Source organism: Grammomys surdaster, unplaced genomic scaffold, assembly GCF_004785775.1.
Source record: "Grammomys surdaster isolate TR1022 unplaced genomic scaffold, NIH_TR_1.0 126219, whole genome shotgun sequence".
In the NCBI taxonomy this organism is placed as follows: Eukaryota; Metazoa; Chordata; class Mammalia; order Rodentia; family Muridae; genus Grammomys; species Grammomys surdaster.
Window position 1 is genome coordinate 5,159,160 of NW_021621022.1, and position 19,197 is coordinate 5,178,356.

General features: G+C 48.1%; 1 protein-coding gene across 1 annotated transcript; it reads left to right on the forward strand.

The window, feature by feature from the left end:
• The first annotated feature begins 146 nt into the window (after positions 1 to 146).
• Chrna2 (cholinergic receptor nicotinic alpha 2 subunit) lies at positions 147 to 17,173 on the forward strand. The gene is made up of 7 exons (XM_028758808.1): positions 147 to 390; positions 8,333 to 8,462; positions 9,507 to 9,658; positions 10,061 to 10,105; positions 12,404 to 12,513; positions 14,818 to 15,847; positions 16,964 to 17,173. The coding sequence occupies exons 1-7, from the start codon at positions 373 to 375 to the stop codon at positions 17,087 to 17,089; spliced, it is 1,611 nt and encodes a 536-aa protein (XP_028614641.1). The 5' UTR covers positions 147 to 372; the 3' UTR covers positions 17,090 to 17,173.
• Positions 17,174 to 19,197: the final 2,024 nt, after the last annotated feature.

The window sequence follows — 19,197 nt, forward strand, 5'->3', positions numbered from 1 at the left end:
GGAGGGGAGGGGAGGGGAGGGGAGGGGAGGCACAGTATGAGCACAGTCTGCAGAAGCCGTAGTGCTGGTGGCTCTCCAAGATAGCTTCTTCGGAGGCACCTACGTGAAGCCTCCGCTGTCTCCTGGAGCTGGCCATCCCCAGGAAAACTGACCATTCTCCTGAACTCGACCGCCTAGCCCCAGGAAGCTAGCCTGAGTCCCTCATCCCTTCAGTGTCTCCCAAAGCTTCCAGTTTCTGTGTCTGTGCAACCATGAGCTGAAGCGACTGAGCTCCGATCTGCACCTGTCACCCCTTCCAAGGGACCCTCATCAGCCACCCCCGGTCTCCAGCCAGCTGCTTCTCTGCATCCCTCAAGGTCCCCACCTTCTTCTATGACCACAGGTAAGCAAGTTGTTCGTTTCCGAGGCTTAGACTAAGTACAGGTGCTCAGCATGCTTGGGGAGCCTGTGGTGTGAGTTCAGAAGGAAGTTAGCAACTTGTGAGCACTTAGGAAATGGTCATGTCAGAATGCTGGAAGTCACCTGCTGCTGGGCAAAATTCAGCCTCCTGGTTGACTCTGCTGGACCCACTCAGAACACTGTGAACAGACCACTTCCTAGGGGCTGTGGAGACTTCTGTCTTGTAGTAGTGTTTATCCTTATCACTCCGGTCCTCTTGTTCATTTATCTCTTCATTCAGTGAGTATTCTACACACTTACATGAATTAGATGAACAGACAATGGTGGGATTTACTGACATGAAAGGTAGCAAGTCCTCCACGGCTTGTGTGGATCAAGGTTGGGGTTAGACAAAAAGTACTGCTTCAGCTGGTGAGGGCAAAATAACCTTCAAGATTCTACCTGACCTTGATAGCTTACTCTCCTGTGATGAGCAGAGCACTGAACAGAGCAGCCATAGAAGCAAAGCATGAGCCCTCCATCCCTGGAGCGTGTTAGTGAGTGTTATTTGGGAAATGAATGACTGGTATCATTTCTTCTCATCTGGGGGTCTCTTTGGTGGAGAACTGGGGTTGTCTGTGTAGTGCTGAGTCATCAGGGGTTTCTGGATGGCAGTTGGGAGGGGGAGCTAAGCATGTTTGGGGGAAGAGGCAGTACTTCCAGAAAGGACAGAGTGTGTTCTGATGAGTGGGCCACTAAGAAGCAGTTGCAGTAGGAAGGTGGACAAGGTAGAGGGTCCAAGTTATACTGGCTTCCGTGGATTTGAACCGAGGTAGATAAGCAAGGTTGTAATAAGTGCTGGGGCTGTGGGGGTGTGGTAGACCCTGGTGAGTATCACCCCAATGGGAAGGTTCACACCTGAGCCCTTTACATGTTGAGTAATTTTTGTTTGTGTGATTGTTTGCATAGATTGCATTTACCCAGACTTAACAAATAGTGACATCACTCCACCAGCATCCGTACCCCAGAACTGCTAATCCTCTGACACTCGGGCTCAGAGTCCAGAGCCTTTCACTTTAAATCTTTGTAACTAGTGGTGGAAGGTTACTCTAATTACTACTGATTACGCGGAACAATTTCTTCTTTGGTTTCCGGTGACAAATTAATGAAATGATCACAGTAGGCTAATTACAAAAGGTGGAAATCAGAGGCAACTCAAACACAGCCTCTGGAGCCAATGGTGTCTCATTTACACATTGCTCTAGACAGTCCTTAACAGACATCTCTTTCCTAGTCTATAAACAGCACAACTTCAGCACTCCTGCATCCCTGGCCTCATTAATAGGAGGGAGCATATCTTTATTCCTTGTGATAACACTCAGACCATAATCTTGGAATCTGCAGCCATGGTATCAGTTAAAAGGAGGAGTCAGTGGCCTGTACACAGAAGAACATTCTAGAACTTTGGACCCAGGCAAGCCAGCTTGGGGATGAACAGCTTGTTCATCACAGACCCCAGTATTGATGGTGTCTTGGCAATAATGACCATAGTGTCTGTGTTTCTAGAATGTTGCCAAGTATTTGCTGAGTGAACTCTTGTATGGTCACCCAAGTGGTTGATACTACCACCATATAATTCAGAAGCAGGGGCTTGAGTTTGCCTCAGTTTTATCATTTCTACGCTCTGTGAACTGGATAGATTTATCAACTTCTCCAAGCAGCAATTTTTAATTACACATAGGAGACAGACAGTACTTTCCCTCCAGGTCCTCCCAGGGGCAACGTAAATCCTCATGTTGGATCACAAGGGTGCCAATGTGCTTTGTAAAACTGAGGGATATCAATACGACTTGCTCTTAGGAAGACATGTTAACATGAGACGGACCCTGGAGTGGTCCTTACCCAGCCTGTTTCCTAGCATAAGAACAAATCAGTGTGTCTTCTTGCCCATGGGATGCTGGATATAAGGACCTGAGGTTTTTAATTTTTATAATTATCAATTACTTTATGTGTACAATTGTGTTTCAGGCATGTATGTCTCTATGCATCATGTAGGTGCCCTGTGCCTGTGGAAGGCAGAAGAGAACACCAGGTCCCTGGAACTAGGGTTACAGGCCATCGTAAGCTGCCTGATGTGGGTGGCTCTTGGGAACTGAATCCAGGGCTTAAGTACTGAGCCATCTCTCCAGTTCCAGGAACTGAGTTCTGTAACTCCTCTTTATAACCCCTGGCTGGTTGTGGCAGTGACAGTGAGACTTAAGTCACTCTCTTGTGCAGGTAAATTTGAAGGCCTGGTGGCCTTCAGGATCCCCAAGGTAGAAAGGATGAGAGGAAGAGAGAAAGAAAGGCATAGGACAAGCCACCCACTCCAGGCCTCTCAGCTTAGCCTAGCTATAGTCTTTCTTGGGGGTCTGCACAGAAATCAAACTTAAGGAAGGGCTTCCAGAATGGGTGGCTATTTAAAGCCTGGAAGAGAAGCTCAAGGAGCCGGGGCATTGAAGCCAACAAGGGGGACAAATAAATATGTCAAGGATCACCTCAGAGTTCATGACTCATGAGTTATCTAGAATTGTTCTGTCTTATGGTTCCTCTCTGTCATTCAAATGATTTCAATCTCTGTCCATTACTTAGGGTATACATTGCTGGCATTGGCAAAGGGTAGGGGTAGGGGAAAGAAATGAATAAAGAATGGGTCACTGGGGGTCTGGGGAGATGGGATGATGGATAAAGAGCTTGACATACAAGTGTGAGCACTGGAGTTCAGAAACCAGGTAAAAGTCAGGCAGGTGTGGAGGCTGCTTATAATCCTAGCAGGTTCGAGGCAGAGCTGTGGGGTCCCCTAGGGCAAGCTGGATAATAGCTTCAGGTACAGTGAGAGACCTTGCCTCTATAAATAAAGTGGTGATTGATTGAGGAAGAACCCCAGTTTCAACTTGGGGCCTTCACGTGTACACACACACACACACACACATACACACACACATACACACACACACTCCACATACACACATACTGCACAATATACAAATTACACATAAATTAAGTAACCAGATTATGACAGCTATTTCCCCTGCTTACATTTCCTGCCTGCAGTGGCAAGCCTTGGTCTTCCTCATCAACTCTCCAGGCCTCTGTTCTCCCTAGACACATTTTGCAAAAGGCACAGAGTGGGCAGGGAACTTGGTCTTCATTTCAAGAATCAAGAGTTTACAACAGGACTTCTGAGTCCTCAATCTAAGGAGAGAATTCTCAGCAGGATTCTCCTCTTCTTGGAACCTCTGCTCCCTCTGCCCAGTTTTGGCGACATTTGAGAGTTTAAATGTCTTAAACCTAGTGAGATTACAGATGGACTCTGATATACTGTTACTATGGTGATTAAAAAAACAACAAACAAACAAACAAACCAGGTAGTGCCATGTGCCAGGCCCTCAGCCTACAGACAGCAAACACAGCACCATGGTGTCCCATCTTAGACCACCATCTCAGACTCCAGCACCATGGCGTCGTCCTGAGTTGACATTCTACACTTTAAATACTATCTCCTCATCCCCACCTGACTCTAAGTTCTGTCTCTGGGGATCTGATGACTCCAGGTGCCTCTTCTTAGAACTGGAGTCACACAGTGTTTGTCCTTTTGTGTCTATCTTATTTCAGTGAGCATGCTCAAGGTTCACTCCTGTCAGGTTCTTCCTTTTGAAGGCTAGATGATCTCCACTGAGAGCACAGACAATGCTTTCTTTATTATGTCTCTTGGGGACATAGGCTATTCCTCCCATCACACAAGTCACCCTGATTGCTTGTATCTATTCAGATGGCGGACTGGAATCTAAGTTCTATGTGAATCTGGAGTGAAGCTGCACCTGTGAGGCTGGAGGAGAACACACGGTGGGTGTCGCTGCATACTAAAAAGACTTCTCAATATTATGCTTATGGTAGGAAATTTACAAAATGTAGAAATGTAGAAAAGTGTCAAAAAGTTTTAAAAAGTCTCTGGGCAAGGGAGAAATGGTCTCCCCCTCTCTCCTTGTCACCTTTGACAGGCAGGAGAGCTGACTCTGAGCCCATCAGAGTGGGAGCTGGCTCTGTCCTCACTGGCTACAGCATTCAAGAGAGCAGGCCCTGCACAGTAGAGCTGACCCTGGGGGTGGGGAGTGCAGGTGAGCCAGCCCTGATGGTGGAAGCACGAGAGACCTGGGCCCCACAAGTTGTCTGCTATGCAGTGGTGCAGATGAGGAAGGCATGCCCTCCTGCTACTCCGCGACCTTTGTCCCTCACCAGCTATGGCAGGCAAGAAAACTGGCCCCAAGATCATGAGAGTGTAAGAACTGGCTGTTCCACACCTGCAACATTTGGGAGAGCAGGCCCTGTACCTCCGCTGGGCAGGAAAGTAGAGCTGGCCCTGGTTGTGGGGATTGCAGGTATGCCAACCCTGAGGTCATGAGAGTAGGAGAGTTGGCTTTACCCCTTGCTGGGGGTGGCATTGGATGACCTAGTCCGGGCAGGGATAGAAAGCTTGGTGTGGTGAAGGAGTGCCGGCAGGCTGACCAGCTCAGATACCTCTCAGGCCCAGATCCAGGGCTTTGTGGTCTACCCCAGCATCTACTCCATCCATGAACTGCTAGAGCATGGGAAGGGGCTGGTCCTACAGATCCAGAACTAAGGTTCTCCATGACACAGGGCAACAACAGGATGTCTGAGAGGAGTCCTGATGAGGTTCTCGTATTCACAGTGTAGCAGAAGCCAGAGACCTCGAACAGACCAATGACTCATTGCAATGAACATTTGCAAGCAAACAAGTATGGACAAAGGGTACATACATTGTGGGACATACTGTGACACAGTGCTGCTTCCACTACATGATTTTTTTCCCTTTTCTTTTGTGGTGGGGGAGGTTGCAAGGGTGGAAGGCAAGTATGAAGGGATGGAGAAACGAGTGGGACTGGGGTGCCTGACGTGAAATTCACAAAGAACCAATAAAAAATTTAAAAAAAAGTTAAAAATGCCTCTAATCTAGGCCCCCAGAGACAACAGGTGACTGCAGACACACAGGAGGACAACATAAAGATGAAAGAACATGCTGGTTCTGATCACTTTCCCTGGAATTGAAGGAGCTGGAGTTAGGGAAGCAGGCCCAACACCAGGCTGTGGCTGCTCCAGAGATAGCCAATGATCAGTGAGGGCAGATTCCCAGGGCAGGTCTTCCTGTTGCTCCTCTGTAGGGGGCGCTGTTCTGGACGAGCTTTCCAGAGCTGACACCTTTTGCAAATCACTAGCTTTTTAAACCCATTCCTTGGGACATTTGAGGAGGGGTCAGGACAAAACCAGTCACCTCTATGGTAACCAAGGCAATGCAGAGAAAGGTGTGCAGAGTGTAGCACAGGCACAGAGGTGGTCAGGGTAGTATTCTTCCAAGGGAGCAGGTGATGAACAAAAATCTCAATTTTTAAAAAAGACCTTTTTTTGAGGTTACGATGTAATCACATAGTTTCTGCTTCCCCCTCCCCCACAATCCAAACCCTCCCATGCTCATCCATCCCCCTTGCTCTTTTTCAAATTCCTGGCGTCTTTTAAAAAATTATTCATATATATACATGGCCTGCTTAAGCTGTATATAATGATACTTTTATGTATGTTTCCAGGGGTGAGCATTTGGTACTAGAGAACTAACTGGTGTGCTCTCTCCTGAGGGAGGCCATTTCTCCAACTCTCAGCTTTCCTTAGCTGACTGTAGTTCTTTGTGCTGGAGATGCATTATGAGCTTCCCCTTCCATGTTTGCATATCTACCGTTGTGATTGTACTGGCTAGTTTTGTGTGATAACTTGGCACAAGCTGGAGTTATCACAGAGAAAGGAGCCTCCCTTGAGGAAATGCCTCCTTGAGATCCAGCTGTAAGACATTTTCTCAATTAGTTGATGAAGAGTGGGAGGGCCCATTGTGAGTGGTGCCATCCCTGGGCTGGTAGTCTTGGGTTTTATAAGAAAGCAAGCTGAGCAGGCCAGGGGAAGCAAGCCAGTAAGCAGCACCCCTCATGGCCTCTGTGTCAGCTCTGCTTCCAGGTTCCTGCCATGTGAGTTCCAGTCCTGACTTCCTTTGGTGATGAACAGAAGTGTGGAAGTGTAAGCTGAATAAACCCTTTCCTCCTCAACTTGCTTCTGGTCATGATGTTTGTGCAGGAATAGAAACCCTGACTAAGACAGTCATCCTTGCTCAGTTCATGTTGATGAGACTTGGGTGTAGCTTCTGACGTTTCTAGGAGACACGGTCTCACAGCAAACTCCCTGTTCCTCTGGCTGTGACCATCTTCCCTACCTCCTTTCACAGTGACTCCCAAGCCTTAGTTCAGGTGCAGGAGTTCCGTTGTAAATGTATCAGTTGGGACTGGATGGTCTCTCTATACATTGCTAGTTCCCAGAGGAGGCTGCTCATGGAGGATCTGGCTGGGTGGAGAGGTTGAATGTGGTGGTGAGGGGTGGGGGTGGGGCGGGGGTGGGAAGGCTTGTCTCCCAAACACACCCTGGAGCTGTCAATTATAGTAGTAAATAAATATGTCCCATAAACTACAGCATGTTGGCATTCCCCGTTCACTCTTTCTCTACTTGGCACGGACAGTCACTATGTGTTCCCACTGGGTCACAGTGCATTGGCCTCCACAGAGCAACCCAGTGCCTGGCCCCCCTCTTCAGTGTTCTGGAGCTCACACACAGATGCCTATGACACCACTGGACTATGAACTTGTTCTGGAAGGTCATAGCTACCCTACAGATAAGATGAACTCTCAGAGCTGTTAATGGCATGGCCTGGATTCAAAGTTACGTTTGCAGACTCTGGATGGGGTAAGAAGCACAATGCAGAACGGTGACAGTTTGGAGGAGAGACAGCAGCAGCTGGTGGTGCTAGACTCTCGGCTGGTCATTTGGGACAGGATAGAATAGACTAAAGGATGAAGACCAGAGGAAACAGCTTTACAGTTCCATTGGTAACAATGGTGATTCCAGATTCCTGCATGGATGTAGCTACTTCTATGTTTAAAGCATCCTCTTACACGTATTTATGAAGCCATGGTTAAGAACACACAATATTAAACTATGAATGGCATTCTGAACTTTAGGAATGCTGTGCACCTATCACCATTCCAAAACATCTCAGAATATCCAGAACATTCTCATTACTGTCAAAAGGAAACACCATGTCTGTGCTAAGAGCTAGTGTTCTATCTTGAGTCTGTGTACATAAGGTACCACACATGGACATTTGGACATATAAACTCTGTGTATGTGTGTGTGTGGGGGGGTGCACGTGTGTGCACATATATTCAGAAGCCACAATCTCAGATATTCTTCAGGTATTATCTTTATTTTTGAGGCAGGACCTCTTACTGGGACTAGGGCTCAAATGACTAGGTTTGACTGGGTGGCCAGCAAGTCCCAGAGGTCACCTGTTAACAGACTCTTTCAATATGGGGCTTGTTTCTCTCACATAGCATGTTTTTAGAGTTCATCCCAGCAATCGCAACCATCATGTTAGTACTTGATTCTTTCTGATGTCTTCATTGTATCCCATTGTTACATCGCTCAACACTGATGGCATTTGCTTCCCTTCATCTTTGGGTCATTGTCGCTAGTAGCCAAATACTGCTGCTGACCACCGTGTCCAATGTGGTTAGTCCCACTTTATAGATGAAAAGTTGAGGCCACGATAACAGGAAGGCTAGAACCTTCCGTTGTGAAGGTCAGTCATGTCTTAGCTTGTTAGCTAAGTAGCGAATGATCCAGTGGCTCTGGAAAGAAGGAGAAGTCTGTCTCCTCAGTGAAGCTGAGCCTCCAAGGAGCCCCATAAGCCAGGCAGGCCTGCAGCCAGCCATTTGCTGAGCTTCTAAACCTTTATGGAGTAGAAAAGACAAATACACTGCATGTCACATGGTTTGACCCTAAGAGTCTTCCCTGGCTTACTCAGTTGCAGAGAGACAGAACTTTCCAGAAGCCAGCTCCTGGTAGTCCAAGGGAAACCAGACCCTCTGAAGCCATGGCCTCCTCCCATCGTGCTCTCCAGTTCTGGATACATCTTTATCTTCTGATGCCAGCAGGTGAGTGGGTACCACCACTACCACTAGGACTTCCTCTCACCACTATGTGCTCACAGACCACATAGTAGACTCTCCTGAAGGCCAGCCCACTTCATTCTCAAGGGTACAGAGGGCACTTAAGGTCATCGGCTGCATGGCCACTGCCACAGGGTGAAGATGAAAGGCTGCTTCAACTCTAGTATTAGCAGCTTTGTTGCCTTTTGTTCCAAGCTTTAGGGTTCCCGACCTCAAAGTGCAAACATCATCATAGACCACTCAAGATTACTGTGGGGATGAAGGAAGCTTACACATAGCACACAGGCTAGAGTAGATAGGTGGGTATGTACACAATAGCTATGGTCATTTCTATACTTTTTATCCCAATGGCTGCTGAAGATGTTCTGGTTTTTTATAAGGTAGCGCTTTGCCTACTCAGACAGCAGAGCTATTATGCAAAACATAGTGCAAAAGACATGATAAATCCCTGCAGACAGTTTTGCAGAGCTTTGCACAGCTGATAAGAACTGGTCAGAGCTGGTGATTTAAGAACTCAGGGTGGTACCCTGCATGGGAGATGTTCTCGTGGCATCAGTAGCTTGTTGTAGAAGTTGATGGAAAGGAAAAAAAAATCTCACTGTCAGCCAGGCTCATAGCAGTGGGTGAAGCCCCTCTCAGCTGTCTCCTATTCTCACTCCCTTCACCCCATACTGTTCGAGGTTCTTTGGTTCTGGCTGAGACTGGTTTCTAGGTCTGAGCTTTCTTGCTCAACTGTGGCAACCCTCACTCCCTGACTTTTACTTAAAATCAGGAAGGCACCAGGAGTGTTTGCTGTTTGCCTAGTGTGTTATTATGCAAACAGAGTAGTCTATTGGTGCTGTGCTAAGCACCACTTTGCATTAATCTATGGAATCCCCAATGGGGTTTACAGAGGGCTTCCTATGTGCACCCGTGTACCAAGGCTACATGATGTTGAACGCCACCGCTTTGATGGGAAGTAGAAGGAAAGACACAGGCTTACTTCCTTGATCTCATGCAGATTCTTTCTTTTCTGTCCCTATCCCACAGTGTTGGCCCAGCAAGGCTCACACATCCATGCTGAGGACCGCCTGTTCAAACACCTGTTTGGAGGCTATAATCGCTGGGCACGGCCAGTGCCCAACACTTCCGATGTGGTCATCGTGCGCTTTGGACTATCCATTGCCCAGCTCATAGATGTGGTAGGCCTGACCTTTCATGCTGCATTCCCTTGAGCAGCCCCCAGCTCACATGATCCTTCTCTTGGTCCTCCCTGGATTCAGCTTAGCCCTTCTCCCACCAGCCCTCAAAGCCCACCCTGGTCACAGCGTGCAGCTACCTTGTTGAGTTGCCATGGTGCCTTCCCAAGCCTTGGAGCCCCCAAGAGTTTAGGATATCAAAAGATGGTTTTCTAAAACACGTGTTCAAACCCCCTCCTCTGTGATCCGGGTGACCCTGAAGAATCTGAGTGCTGGTAACATGAGGGGTGGCTAGACTTGAGTGTCCTGAGGGTAGATCTTCAAAGTGCCTCCTATGCACTCTATCTTCTGGGCTGGTTCATCATTCACCCCAACTGTCTTTACTTTCTGTCTTTGCTACCCCAGGATGAGAAGAATCAAATGATGACCACAAATGTCTGGCTAAAGCAGGTAAGCCTTCCCTAGTAGGAGCTGGTAGACATGTGTAGTCTCCAGTCCCTTCTAGGACCCTCTTTATCAAGCAGCAAAATGCTAAATTCATGGGTTATGATCCGTAGTCGCCTAAAGTGTGAGGCAGCTGTGGTACTGCAGGCCGCTCTCCCTGGGGCTGGTTTTTGTTTGGCCATTCTCTTATTCAATTGTTCTTTTCACTCACATCACCAAGGGACACCTTTCTAGAAGCAAGCATCTCACTGTCCCAGGTTTACAGCACAACTCACTGAATCAGCATCCCGTCATCATAGGACAAGGGTACCCAGGTGTGCCCAGCTCCAAGACCCATCTCCTTCTATGTGTGTCTTAGAGTCAGTGCTACCTGACAAATGACCCCAGAGCTCACAGGCATAAAGCAATGACCCATTTACCACACTGCATGCACTTGTGACTTGGTGGTCAGATGGCTTTCTCTGCTTCAAATGGTGACTAAGGTACTTGGTGGCACCGGGCCAGCTGTGGTTAGTTTGCTGCTGTCTAAAATGGCTTCAATTACATCAGCAATTCTCAACCTATGGGTCACAGCTCATTGGTAAACCTCTATCTCCAAAAATATTTATATTATACTCATAACAGTTGTGAAATAGCAATGAAATCATTTTATGGTTGGATGTCACCACAACATAAGGAACTATATATTAAAGGGCTACAGCATTAGGAAGGGTGAGAACCGCTGCCTTACATGTCTGTCTTTTACATTGGTATTTGAAAAGTTCTGGAAGATTCCAAAAGGCTGGGATCCTCCATACACACTCTCAGGTTCCTTCCCTAGGGACTCTTTGGAAGGAGGTTTGATGGATTCTCACTTGGTGGTTCAAGCCTCCCTGAGTGAGGGTCCCAAGAGACAGAAAGTAGAAGCTGGTAGACATTTATGAATCTATAGCGGTCCCCTGCCCTCAGCTTCATACTCTGGCCCTTTGGGTACCAGACTGGCCCGGACTCAGAGGCTAGCAGGCAGAAACCCACAAAGACCAAGATGATGACATTTCAGAATCATTCAAATAGGTCCCTTGCTCACTGTGGGGGTCCTACATACAATCCCTGACTCACTTGGTTCTGGATGCGTGATAGCTACTTCTAAACTAGATGCTTGGGTCAGGGGCTGGTCTGAGCCAATCGCTTCCGACATTGTTCACTCTGGAGTCATTGGAGGTTCTGAACCTCATCTCTTTGGATGAACTGATGGGAACCAGAGTGAGGAGGAAGCTTTGAAAGGCATGCAGTCATGTCATGGAGGGGGTGGGGGATAGGTCTAGATCCTCGATCACCACAATTGTCCTGGTCACTCATGCCAGGGCTTGTGGAGAAGAAAGAGCACTGTGGTAGAGCCTGGCCTTCTGCAGCTGCCTGGGACTAGCCTGAGATGCTGGAGAAGTTATTAACCCACTGAGAGGCCCTTTCTCCCCATCTGTGAAGGGGTGACTCATCTATCTTAGGCCTATGACATTCAAATGCCCTCATTTGATGTAAGTGTCCCCAAATGTATGAACCTGAAATCCTGAAAGATGGACCAGAGAGAGTAAGGGCTCTGGACTGAGGACTAAAGGCTGATGCTCAGTTTGATACAGAGCTTGCCTGGGTTTGATTCCCTAGCACCAATTACACTGGGCCTGGGGGCTCATGAACTCAATCCCAGAGCTTGGGAGAAGGGCTGAGGAGCAAACGTTTAAGGCCATTTTTTTTTTTTTACCTTCCTAGTAAGTTGGAGGCCAGCATGCACTACACAATATCCTATTAAATAAACAAATAAACAATAACAAAACAAACAAAATCTGGTTTTAAAATCCACTTGGACCTGCTCTGGTGGAAGAATAGTTGGGACTTAGAGCATTCTCTTCCTGCTGAGATACCTGGACAGGGAGATCTCCAGAGCATAGTTTGAAGTCATGGGTAACTCTCCTGGCTTCACTGGCTATCTCTGGCAAGCCCTGCATGGAGAAGGAGTGACTGTGTGACAGATTCAGAAAGTGGGGAGCGTCCGAACAAGGGCCAGAGGTACAGCTAGAGGGCCAAGTGTGCTGGCGCTGGCATCCTGGGATTCTGACTACCGAAGTCAGAGCAAAACAGGCTGATTATCAGAAATGCTTTGCCTTATACCCACACCAGAGCTTTTTCCTGGCATCACAGACTCTTTGGATTCCGTGGGGCTAGAAGAGGGACTCAGGGGTCCTACAAGTCCCACAGTTCCTTTCAGATCATCTTGAGGTCCCCGGTGAGGGTGAGGCAGTGCCCTGATGTGACCACTCCCCCGAGCAGGAATGGAATGACTACAAGCTGCGCTGGGACCCCGCTGAGTTTGGCAACATCACCTCCCTCCGCGTCCCCTCAGAGATGATCTGGATCCCAGACATTGTTCTCTACAACAAGTAAGAAGCCATTTATTAATTAAAGTGTATCTTGGGGGAGGGGCATGGGAGAGGAAGCTCAGTGAGTAAGAACTCTTGCTGAGCGAGCAAGAAAATCCAAGTTTGAATCCTCAGCGGTCACATAAAAGCTGGTCATGGATGGTGCTCTGTCTCTGTCTGTCTGTCTGTCTGTCTGTCTGTCTGTCTGTCTGTCTGTCTCAATGTGTGTGTGTATGTTTTGTGTGTGTGTGTGTGTGTGTGTGTGTGTGTGTGTGAGAGAGAGAGAGAGAGAGAGAGAGAGAGAGAAAGCTTTAGCACTGGGGGTAGGAGAGACAAGCAGATCCTAGGAGCTCACTGGCCAGTTTAACCAAAATGACAAGCCTAAGATTCTTGAGAACCTGTCTCAAGAAATAAAGACGGAGCATGATCAAGGAGAGACACTGAAGGCAACCCCGCCTATACACACTCAACTATGTAGAAGCACTCCCCACACATGTGCACACATCACACATGTGTGCCAGTACTCTCGATCTCTCTCATACATACATACATACATACATACACACACAAACATGCATCCATATATGCACACAGGCACACACTCATGTGCACTGGCATCCCACCACACATGTGCATGTAACACACACACACACAAACACACAAACACACACACTTTCTCATAAAAGAAACTAAAACCTATTCTTTCCTTTTGGCTTGGGAAAGGTTTCACGGAAAAGTACAGATGTTAAATACTTAACCGATGGCAGTGTCTCTTGCTAGTACACTTTCTAAAGCAGTGTCTCTTGCTAATACACTTTTTAAAGCAGTGTCTCTGGGAGACACTGCTACCTTCTTGATCATCCTATTGGCATGGAAGATTCTTGGTGGTGGTAGTGTGACATAATTTTAGATACCATAGTCAACCCCCTGGTGGTCTAAACCCTAAACACCTGCTGTTTGCTGCTGCAGGAGTCATATGCCCCCCCAACCCCCAGGCCCCATCTCTGTGCCCTGAGCTGGCACCTAGGATCCTTCCAGTTTCTGCTTCTGTCTGACAGATCTAGAGCAAAGTCCCAGCAGTGAACATATCTGGGTTTCAAGATTGTCAATAAAGACAGCTGGTTCCTGATACCTGATTGCAACAAGTTCTTCTGGTAGGACAAAGGCTCGTCCCAACTGCTGCAGGCATTTAAAGGGCGTGTGGAGCACACCCTCCTCCAGGTTAATAGGTAAAGGGTCAATGAAATCACATGGTCTCTTCCACCAAATGGGAGCCTTCTGCCATCTAGTGGTAGTTCTGTGAAATGACAAAAATTATCACTACAGGTTTGGGTTGAATGTAGGAATTAGGGGTGGAGTTTAAGGACTAGACTATATTTCTATCCAGGAGAACTGAGAGTTCTCTGAAGTCCTGCCTGCCAATCTCTTCCTTGTTCCTGTGAGGCCTCCTGTTTTTATGCCCTCGTCTCCATCTCCCAGGTCAAGGCCTAATTAAACAGAAGCTTTCACAGTAATCCTGTTGAGCCCAGCCAGAAGTCCCTCCTGGTCTCAGAAGCATTCCAAATGTCCAGTTGCATGGCAATGTCATGTGAATATATTTCATTTCCATGTATCCCCAAGGACAGGGACCACATCTCACATCCCTCAAGTACAGGCCCTGGTAGACGAAACTGCTAAACTCACAGACTACAGGACATTTCCTCACCAGCCAAAATGTTAGTCTCTTCTGGAAAGGAACAAAAGATCTGGGTACAAAATCTAGGATCCCCCACTTCTAGAACTCAGTTCCCATTTGCATCATGAGGGAAATCAAAACACTCAAAAATCATTACTCTAGTCAGGTATGGTGGAGCACACCTGTTATCCCAGAATTCAAGATACTGAGGCAGGAGGATCACAAGTTCAAATCCAGCCAGCAAGTTGTGGGCCATCTGGGGCTACCTAGTAAGACCCCTGTCTCATAAATCAACAATAAAACCCATAAAAACTTCAACATACTAAGTGGATAAAACCAGGATCAGACTATAAATGTCCCATGAGTTGAAATATGTAAAATTAAGGAACAGTCTTTATGACAGCCAGATATGTAATTAAAACATCCAAATGGCAAAAATGGTTATTTTTAAAATTTATTTAAAATTTTTACTTCTGCAATTAAAACAGTAGCATTTGAAGAGACAACTCAGGTACATCTGTCTGTAGGAAAGATTCACAACCTTGCACGGATCCCTTACTTAGCTAGTCAGTAGTGACTTTGTTTACCTAGTTGCTCTACTTCATGGAGGATGCAGATACGCAGGACCCCAGCTTGTCTCCTCTTCCCAGTGCAGATGGGGAGTTTGCGGTGACCCACATGACCAAGGCTCACCTCTTCTTCACGGGCACTGTGCACTGGATGCCCCCAGCCATCTACAAGAGCTCCTGCAGCATCGATGTGACCTTCTTTCCCTTCGACCAGCAGAACTGCAAGATGAAGTTTGGCTCCTGGACATACGACAAGGCCAAGATCGACTTGGAGCAGATGGAACGGACGGTAGACCTGAAAGACTACTGGGAGAGCGGCGAGTGGGCCATCATCAACGCCACTGGAACCTATAACAGCAAGAAGTACGACTGCTGCGCGGAGATCTACCCTGACGTCACCTACTACTTCGTTATCCGCAGGCTGCCGCTCTTCTACACCATCAACCTCATCATCCCGTGCCTGCTCATCTCCTGCCTCACCGTGCTCGTGTTCTACCTGCCCTCCGAGTGTGGAGAGAAGATCACGCTGTGCATCTCAGTGCTGCTCTCTCTCACCGTCTTCCTGCTGCTCATCACGGAGATCATCCCGTCCACCTCGCTGGTCATCCCACTCATCGGCGAGTACCTGCTCTTCACCATGATCTTCGTCACCCTCTCTATTGTCATCACAGTCTTCGTGCTCAATGTGCACCACCGCTCCCCCAGCACCCACAACATGCCCAACTGGGTGAGGGTGGCCCTGCTAGGCCGGGTGCCCCGGTGGCTGATGATGAACCGGCCCCTGCCACCTACGGAGCTCCATGGCTCCCCAGGTCTGAAGCTCAGCCCCACTTATCATTGGCTGGAGACCAACATGGATGCTGAAGAAAGGGAGGAGACGGAGGAAGAGGAGGAAGAAGAAGAAGAAAACATATGTATGTGTGCAGGCCTCTCAGACTCTTCCATGGGTGTTCTCTATGGCCACGGCAGCCTGCATCTGAGGACCATGGGGCCTGAGGTCAAGGCTCCATCCCAGGCTAGTGAGATCCTGCTGTCACCTCAGATACAGAAAGCACTAGAAGGTGTGCACTACATTGCTGACCACCTGAGGTCTGAGGATGCTGACTCTTCGGTGAGCTGGGCTGAGGGAAGGGCCCCTCCATGGGTGATTCTGACAGCTTAGCAGGGAAAAATACCAGCCCAGGTTACCCCTTGGGTAACCCCTTCCCTTCTTGTAAGGGCGGTTTCCTTCAGTCATGTGGAACACTAGCTAGAAGTTCTTTGGTCACTTCCTGGCTGATGGCAGAATCCCACAGGGCCCATCCCAGTCTGTTCAATCTAAGTGGGAGAGAGTGAGCAGAGATTGGGGAGCTCAGATGCTGGTCTCCATCCACTTTGGCTTTTGCTGGGCAGCCTTTCTGTAGGAGGGTGGGGGCAGGGCAGGGAGATTGAGAGATTGCTTTGTGCGGGGACAGAAACCAAGTACAAATGCATCAGCTCTGTGTGTCGTTGGCCTCTGCAATACAGTAGAGGGTCTCCTCCACTGGGCTCTGGGCATTCTGTGACTTTCCCTATTCACTTGCAAACCCTGCAGATTCTTGGCTGAACCAGGGAGGGCTCCCCTCCCTCAGTGCTGCATATAGTAAGTATTTAGCGTTCAGAACCTGGCTGTCCCTTTACCAACCAAAGGAGGAGTGAAAGGTCTGTGGCTACTGTAAGATGATCTTACTGAATAGAGAAGAACACTGACCATTCATTTGGAAATGTCTGAGAATTTAGATCCTGTGGCTTGGCCTATGAGCTGAAGAGCAAAGCCCCAGCTCTTCCACACTGACTTGCCCTGGGCTACAATCTGCCTCTTTCTGTCCCCTTCAGCTGTGTGGGGAGATAGCCCATTATTAGGCAGCTATGTGACTACATTTAGATTTTCCAGATTTTGAAGGCCTGTGCCCTCTTGGCGGTCTTAGAGTCTCCTCATGTCCCTCTAGACTCTGGAACCTGGCAGTGCATGGGTATGGGGAAAGATAGAATGAGATTCCCAGGGATGTATCAGCCCTGAGCTAAGCCTGTTTCTATCTCTACCCATCTCTATGTGTGGGATAACCTTGACTTCGCAAGCCTGGCTATGCCACACATAGGGTACACAAGAACCCTGGTGACTGCTACCTCAATGGGGGTGGATGTGGGAGGGACACTTCCTCTTCCCAAAGCCTGGCTCTTGTCACTGTAAGCCCAATTCTAACTCTAGGTGAAGGAAGATTGGAAGTATGTGGCCATGGTGGTAGACCGGATATTCCTCTGGCTGTTCATTATTGTCTGCTTCCTGGGGACCATCGGGCTCTTCCTCCCTCCATTCCTGGCTGGAATGATCTGACTTCATGTCCCTCATGTTGGCTCCTACGTGGCCTGGACTTCTGTTCTTCTGTGACTGAAGCTATCTCTAGAATATTCTTTTGACTTGATACCATCTACCTGCGATGTTTTTACAATGTTCCCAACCTAGCCTGGACTTCTTATCCTCCTTGCAACAGCTCATGGTGCCATTACTGTGACAAGCACTGAGACCACTCAACAAGATATCTATTTAGGAATGCTGAGGAACTAGAAGAGGTGAAGGCTGCTCTGTAGAAGGTGACAACATGGTCGTGACATGGGGGAGAACAAGATATCCCGAAAGAGCAATAGGAACTGTGTATGGCAAAGGGTCAAACAAAGGGATAGAGGGGTCAGACCAGGGCAAAGGGAAATAGAACACTGACCCAAAGTCGGACACATGGGGACAATGGGGGTGCCTGGTGTGGAAGAGTTCTTCTCAACACTGTGGATTCAGAGTGTCAGAGAGGACAGAAAACTGGGTTGGGGAGGCGGGGAGGCGGGGAGGCGGGGAGGGCGGGGAGGGCGGGGAGGCGGGGAGGCTGGCAGGCTGGGGTGTTTTTAATCTAAGCCTAGGAAGAAGCTCAGAGTCTGCTCTGAACCTGTCTCTATGTGCTTTGTGGGAAATGTCAGAGGGATAGGGCTACTTCCAGAAGGAGTGGGACACGAAGAAAGTTCTAGAACAGTGGTTCTCAGCTTATGTTGTGGGTTGCAACCCTTTGGGGAGTCGAACAACTCCTTCACAGGGATCACGTGTCAGATATACTGCATATTGGATCTTTACATTACAGTTCATAACAGTATCAAAATTACCGTTGTGAGGTAAAGACAAAAAAAAAAAATTATGGTTGGGAGTCACCACAACCTGAGGAACTGTAAAGGGTCATAGCAATAGGAAGGTTCAGAAACTCTGATCTAGACACCCTGGTGGATACTTGAGGCAGAAGAACAGCAACAATGGATGCAAGTGGCTGGGCCATTATTCATCTGAAAGCACCTTAGAGCCTCCAAGTTGTCCTCAGTGTAATGTCTCACTGTTCTATGCAAAAAAAAAAAAAAAAAAAAAAAAGTACAGTAATTGCTGCAAGGGTTCAGGGCACCTTTAAATCATCAAGTGGACAAGGTAAGAAGGCAGTCTCCAATGCTGTCACCCTTCTTGCCATCTACAGGGCCTGGTTCCCAATTCCCCACTCTCAGCATGCCTTGCATAGGAACTTGTATCTTTGCTTCAAGCTCTTTCAATTCTGTGCTCAGCACCTGGACCCTTCATTGTGGGTCGTGGAGAGAAACCAACCCAGTTGCTTTGGGCTCCAGAGCTGCTACATATACAAAAGCTTAGGGGGAGGTTTCTTCCCCAGCCTTCCCAGGGTCCCATTAGGTGGCTAACCTGCTCTGGATGGCTCTGTGCAACTTGTTCTTGTAATATTCCACGACCCTTCACTGCGTAGGAGGAACCCAGGAGCTTGGGCCTTTTAGAACATTCTCCAGTACCTAAGGAATTAGACCCCAGAAGCTCTCAGCAGTGGGATTGAGAGTCACTAATGAATATAGAGACCAAATAGGAAGCAAAGTAGGGCAAGTTTGTTCTTTGTCTTAGGGTGCTCTCCTTCTGAACCCCATACACAGTCCCTTGACAGACCTAGGGGACCTGCTTGGCAGAGGCCTTACCCAGACCCCCTGTTACCAGTTCTAATGACACCCCACTCAGTCTCAGGCCTTGGCTCCCCCTTTCTCCACTGAATGCAGTCTATATCCTCCCTTCTCTATGCCAAGCCCCAAGACACAATTTCCTGGTGGGGAGATGCTTGTTGGATTATCCACATCTCCCATCCTCCTTGCATGTGAGCGAAATGTCAAAATAAAGCTGAAATGGCTGCTGTCAAGAGTGTCGTACCTTCATGCCAGCCACCTCAGCTGTCACTGACATCATCTAGTCCCTCCAGAGCCTAGGTGGTTCAAGGATAGTCAAGAGAGGCATATGCCACAGAGGGAACTACTCAGTGTCTTTCTGGAGCGCTGCCTTCAGATGAGGTGTCACTTGTACTCACATGAGACGAAGGGCGCGAGGCCACCACACACTTCTCATTGGCGTCAGTCAGCTCCTGCTCT